The 6,582-nt window shown below is 44.9% G+C and overlaps 1 protein-coding gene across 1 annotated transcript; it reads right to left on the bottom strand.

Moving 5' to 3' along the window:
- Positions 1–2,258: 2,258 nt before the first annotated feature.
- On the bottom strand, positions 2,259–5,415 carry RPL7 (ribosomal protein L7; the record flags this gene model as incomplete). Its single annotated transcript, XM_081258163.1, is given in 8 exon segments — positions 2,259–2,323; positions 2,622–2,831; positions 3,162–3,271; positions 3,364–3,501; positions 4,028–4,194; positions 4,475–4,583; positions 5,370–5,400; positions 5,403–5,415. Coding segments are annotated over 7 exon segments (777 nt in total). The 3' UTR covers positions 2,259–2,323; position 2,622.
- Between the last annotated feature and the right edge of the window lie 1,167 nt (positions 5,416–6,582).

Consider the following 6,582-nt stretch of genomic DNA (forward strand, 5'->3'; position numbering starts at 1 on the left):
AAGGAAGACCAGGAAGCACCGGGAACAGACAACTCAACTAGGGTAGCTATAGGGGAAGACCTAATAAAGCTGGAACTCTGAAGGGTACAAAAAGGCAATGTACTTATGTGAAGTGAATCTTTGCCTAAGTAGAACCTGGGTGGCCCAGACTTTCATCAGAGGTTGGTTAGCCTTCTAGTGCATGTGAATGATCTCTTGTAGAAAGTGACACCACTTTCAGGGGAGTTTTTTAAGTAAAATAAGATATTAAGGTGCATTTCAACAGGTTCTAATAGTTCACAAAATATTCTCATGCTCAGTTTTAATCCTTACAATCCTGTGAAGGCAAATGATTATCCCAATTTACTCCCTAGCAATCTGACAGCTGTAACTGTCACCTGACAGCATGCTTTTTTTGTTTATTCCCATTGCTTTAGTTCTCTACCATATGCCCAGATGTCCTCCCCACCTCCAAACTCTCTCATACATTTCCCTATCCTCTGGTCCTCTAGCCACATTCGGAACCTATGTGGACAGTGAATCCCCAGGACTGAAAACAAACGTGTCTGCAGAGGACAGGCACAGCCCAGACACTGTTTCTTTCCCCTCCATATACCTACAGATCTTCCTATCCCCCTCACCAGCTTCACCAGTCTTTGCTATTTTGGGTAATGATGTGTCAACATCCATGGACTGCAAAAAATGTGCCACTCAGTGTCGAGAGTGGGGGGACGGGCTGCTTAGGGGCAGGAGGCTGTAATGGACTCCCTACTTTCCACTCAGCTTTGCTGGGAACCTAAAACTGCACTTAAAAAGTTAATTTTTTTGAAAAAGACATTATTAAATACCACCATCCCATATATAGAATGCCATTTCTATTACTATTCCAAATCCTACATGCCTAGGTAGTTAGCAATATGCCACCTGAACAACTTTATTACAGTAATTAGATGTTTTCTTCTGAGCCACTCCTACCGTTCAGAATACTGGATGTGCAAAGACTCGTGGGCTATACTGTGTAGTTACCTACCAAAGCAGTAAAACAAAACAGGTCATTTCAAAACTTAAAAGACTTTTAGGCTCCACCAAGAGACTAATGTATGATTTTGTTACACATTGATCCAACTGTTTACCAAGATATTAAATTTCTTGCAAAACACTATAGACATGTATACACGTAACATTGGTTTTATAAACCAATAACCTTGATTTCCCTCCAGGAGTCACTGACCTTAAACTCACTAATCCAAATAGCTTCCAACACCCAAGAATTTAAATGTATTTGTCTAGCAACTTTCAAATACTAAAAAGTCATGATTCTGGTGCAACAAAATCAAAAGAATAGGGCATCTATTTCATATGGCATCATACCCTTGGCACAATCAGTGAGAATCATAAACCTTTTTACTTTTATTATATATACTTCCCATTACACTACACTTAAAACTTTCAGGTTTGCTAGCCTAGGTGAGATGATACATAAAAACATACAGGGGGGGCTTCCCTGGTGGCGCAGTGGTTGAAAGTCTGCCTGCCAATACAGGGGACGTGGGTTCATGCCCCGGTGCGGGAAGATCCCACATGCTGCAGAGCGGCTGGGCCCGTGAGCCATGGCCGCTGAACCTGCGCGTCCGGAGCCTGTGCTCTGCGACGGGAGAGGCCACAACAGTGAGAGGCCCGCGTACTGCAAAATATATATATATATAGTTAATGTTATTTATAAAAGCCTTTCTATTTCAAGTTTTTGCTCACTGGTATTCTCATGAGTTCTTTAGGTGCTCCAAATAAATTGCATCCATGGGCACATTTCATTTCTTCCTTCTTGATATGAAATGTGTATGATATACACAATATGTAGTGGAATTATTAGGAGCTCACGTAAGTATGGGTAGAAGATGCAAAGCAAAAACGTAAAAGTGAAATGCAAAAAGAAAATGACACATTTACTCACTACCTTATAGGCAAGCCAAAGCCTGAGAAAATGGAATTTCAGCAACGGATTTTTATTCGTAAACTGAACCTTTACTCATGCACAAAGGCCTGTGAAATGGGCTTTCTTAGAATAGACCCATTTTGGCCAACTCAAAAGTGAAAAATCAGGACTTCGTACAGGAAAATCTTCAATAAACCCCAGGAATGTTTTTCACAAGATACAAACTGGACCCTAAGTTTTACACACAACAGGCTGTTGATTTGACTTAACTGTGTCATACCAAGATTTGCCACAATAGTTAGGGGACGGCAGAGGAAAGATAAGAAAAAGTCACCAAAACAATACATTTCAATTTGAAAGCAGTCACTGTTTATTAACTGACCAGATTACAAAAATAATCATGGTAGATACCTGAAAGGAAGGGAAAAAAACCCATTAAACACCTTAATAACTAAAAATTAACATAAACCAGGAAGTTATAAGAAATACCAATTCAGCCATTATTAAGTAGGAAGGAAAAAAAAAAAGGCTTTTTCTTCTCTCCATAAACGTCCTCAAAAGGAGAAACCAAACCAACTACGATCATATATGATGGCTGATTTCCGCCCCCCACTAAATACTGCGTAGAACTCAAACCAAACCCTTACCAGCATTTAAGTCATTTTCCCTCCAGTATTAAGTAAACTTCTTTCAGGATGTAGTTGCTCACCTTAGTTCATCCTTCTTATAAGTCTGTTGATCTGGTCTTCCCTGTTGCCAGCATCTCCACCTTCTACAAAATGGGTAGTCTTTTTCTTCATTCCACCTCGTGGAGAAGACAATTTGAAGGGCCACAGGAAGTTGTTTGCTTCTTTGAAACGTTTTCCAACAGTATAGATCTCATGAATCAGATCCTCCATGCAGATAATACCGTATTTGCCTGAACATGTTCAAGATGATTTAAGGTTACTAAAACTGTTTATTCTGAGACTATTAAATTTTTAAGGCATAAGATAGGCTGTGACATAAAGAATTAGAAGTAAATGAAGAGTAAAGTAACGAAGAAGGAAATACATGACTTTATTTACAAAGATACAGCTCAAGCCAACAAAATCATACCTTCCATTTTTCATAAATATTGTAGGGAGTAACGGAAGATTCGTAATAGTGAGAAAAGTCAGGCCACAAGATGCCAAAAATATCATTTTGTCTGATACAATAACTTTTATAATTAATAGTAATAATTTTTCCCCAAAGAGGCAGAACCTACCAAGAGATCGAGCAATCAACACGTTATCTGTCAGGGCAATTCGCTTCTTGTTGATTTTGCCATAACCACGCTTGTAGATCAATTCATTTACTGACTTCAGGTTTGGGTACCTAAATATGAAAATACAGATATAAATGACCAAGTAAGACTATCACTGTCAAAACACCTGCCAGTTTACCAAACAGAAATCAAAGACACCTACCCCCATGCAATGTATGGTTCCACAATTCTCAGCATGTTAATTGAAGCCTTGTTGAGCTTCACAAAGGTGCCATTGAAAATCTGACGGAGGCGAAGAAGCTGCAACACCTTTCGAACCTTTGGGCTCACACCATTGATACTGCAATGAAAAAACACAAAAAATTCATTTAGCTTTTATCAGAATTTTTACTAGTAAAAGACGAGAAACTAACTATTACAATTTTGGGTAACAAGTGTCACACCTAAATAAGAATCCTCTCATGTTACAAAGACCACTTTTCCCTTTAGTTAGTTGTATTCTATTACCTCTGCCAACTTGCCTCCCCTGCAAGTAAACTGTCTCTTGACACATACCTTTCACACTTAAAACCTTCCCTAACGCTCTTATTACTTCTAGTTTTGCATACATCTTTGTCATAGCACTTATGAGGCTCCAATTTAACTGCTTTTGACGTTAATCTCCAGGACACTGAACTCCGGTGCTCAATTCGAGAATGGATAGATACTTTGGGCACAGGGCTTACAATCACTAAAATACTCTCCTCACCACCCAAATATTTTCATTCCAATGTTTTACAACCAAGGTCCCCACAAGTCCTGTGAAATTTTGCTGGGATTGTGTAGCTTTCCCTTTAAAACCAGAATGCAGTAAAAACTGAACTTACCCTCTGATCCTGATGACAAATGCCAGTTTGGGTTCTGCGGGTACGTAGAAGTTGCCAGCTTTTCTTGCCATCCTAGCCATTCGAATTTCCGTTCTGTACATCTGCCGGTATTCCTTGTGATAGTGCTTAGCTTTTTCATAGATAAGCTTCCTCCTTGCCTTTCGAAGCTGAAAACCAACATCAGTTATTCATCTGCTTTTTAGCTCCCAAACACAACTAGCAGTATCAGAGTTCTTTCCAAGAAAACCCTTCCCTTGACGCTTTCTCACCACAATATGCGTTAACACTGCAAGAGGGAGATAACTAAGTTCCTTTGGAAAGGTCGTTCTAAGTTAACCACACTCACTGGTTCAGCAGCTGAAGTAAACGAGCCTTGTTAAAAACACTCACCTCATTTTCAAGCACAGGGCCTTTTCTTAACTTGGTGCCTCAAAAAAGTTTACTTACCATCTTCTGGGCAAATTTCTTTCTCAGGCGCTTGATCTTAAGCTCTGCGAAATTCTTTCGCTTTTTCTTAAGGGTTTCTGGCACAGCAGGAACCTTCTTTTTCTTCTCCCTAACGTAAGCAGACAGAGCGTTAGTTCAGAAAGCTCACAGCACTGCAGCACTCCCATTCTGTAGAGTGCTCTCAACACTACTATGGCCACTGACTTCAAACGTACTTTTAACTGCTGTAGCGTGCTATGGTGTATGATGCAGATTTTGGGAAATTCCTAAGCCAGTAATCTTTACCTTTAACACGGACCACTTTCTTTAAACGAGTCACAAAAATAACAAAGTCACATTTAATCTACCATCACTCTCGGGGTCCCACGACAACAAAAATGCCGAAAGCAAACCGTGCAGAGTAAAAGGCTGCCGCAAAACACTGATCCCTAGACTATTAGTGAATGTGAGTCTAAGAGGACTTAAGAGTCTCAAGGAAGAAAAAAAAAAAAAAAGCCCCAAACAAACCCCCAACGACAACCCTGGTTCAAGCCTCAAGCTCCATATGCTGTAAGCAGAGACCTGACGGCAGGGACGCTTCGGACAAATGCCAGCTAAGGAAAAAGAACCCCATTCAAAGATTCTGAGCCTCCTTCAAAAGACGAGGGACTGGACAACCTGTCGGTTCCGCACATATTCAGCTCTCACACCTCGTTCCCGGTAACTCCAAAACCTCCGCCCCAAGGCCTCCTGAAGCCCATTTTAGCCTAAGACCAGCAGGAGTGTCACACAACTTCACAAACACACAGGTAAGTCGACAAAGAGCCACGTTACAAACAGAACGAGAGAGAGTGAGACAAAAGCCTCTGGTTTCGGGGATGGAGGAGGATACTCGAGAGGACGAGGAGAAACTTACTTAGCAGCCTCCATGGTTCCAGCCGGGAAAGAGGAAGTTTGCGCATGCGCGCTGTCCACTTAAAGACGGCGAGCGTGAAGCCCCACGGCTTATAGGTGTCCCAGGATAAGCCAGAAAAGAACTCAGAACTGAGAACTCGTATTGCAGACGCAGAATTAAGAACTGCCTGATTCAGCCTCTTACGATCAAGTTTCAAGTAAAGTCTGTATGGGAAAAATTAATGCATTGGCTAGACTATTTAATCAATATGATGAAAGCAAAGAGTGCCGATACCTTGACTACTCGGGGTCCTAATCCCTGGGCTGCGTTGACAGGATACGGCTCGAATTCTACCCAGTAATATATGCAAATGACGCGCGGCCGGGGCGCGAACTACAAATCCCGGCATGCATCACTTTCACGGCCCGCCTGGCGGGAGGGCAACGCTTGACCGGGTCGGCAGGGAACCACGGCGGTGGTGATTCCAGCCGGGGAAATTGAGAGCCTTTGGGCCTACGTTCCAAAGGGCTAGGTACGATTCGAAGTTGCTGCCGGCTTTTGACCGCCTTCTCGGCTCTTTGCCGACCCCAGTAGCAGACCGGCACGCCCGTTGCCGCGCTGCCGAGGTCCTTCTCTTCGTTCCTCCAGCCTGCAGGGCTGTCTTCCGCAGCGCCTGATCGCAGGCGGGGCCACCCAGAGCCCCCTGGTTAACGAAAGTGACGAGACGGGGACAAGCGAGGAGCGGACGGCCAAAGGAAGATGGCCGGGGCACTGCCGACCGTCCGGCCTGGCAGGCGGAGGCCGGGACACCCCATGGCAGGGGGCGTGAACCGCGAAGGGAGGTGCGAGGAGGGCTGGAGGCTGCGGCCACGGCCATGTGAGAGGGGCTGCCCCGCCGCGGTTCGGCGGACGGCGAGCGGGCGGCGAGCGGGCGGGGGGCTGGGCCGGGGGCGGGGTGCGCCCGGGGGCGGGGAGGGCCGAGCCGAGGGAGGGCCGATGCCGCCGCCGGCTCTTCCCGGTCGCGGGTTATATAGCGCGGAGTGTGGAGCCGTCTCAGAGGCGGCCGGGAGCGCTCCGACTTGCAAGCGGCGCTGCACTTCGGAGCCCGGTGCCCGAGTGACAGCCGCGGGGAGTGCAGGGCAGGGGGACACGAGACCGCGGAGGCAGCTGCAAGACGTTGCGGAGCGCTCTCCTGCACCGAGCGAGTCGCCCCTTCCTGGCGTTCCCGCTGCCC

The sequence above is a fragment of the Mesoplodon bidens genome (assembly GCF_964165515.1).
Source record: "Mesoplodon bidens genome assembly, chromosome: 16".
Lineage (NCBI taxonomy): Eukaryota > Metazoa > Chordata > Mammalia > Artiodactyla > Ziphiidae > Mesoplodon > Mesoplodon bidens.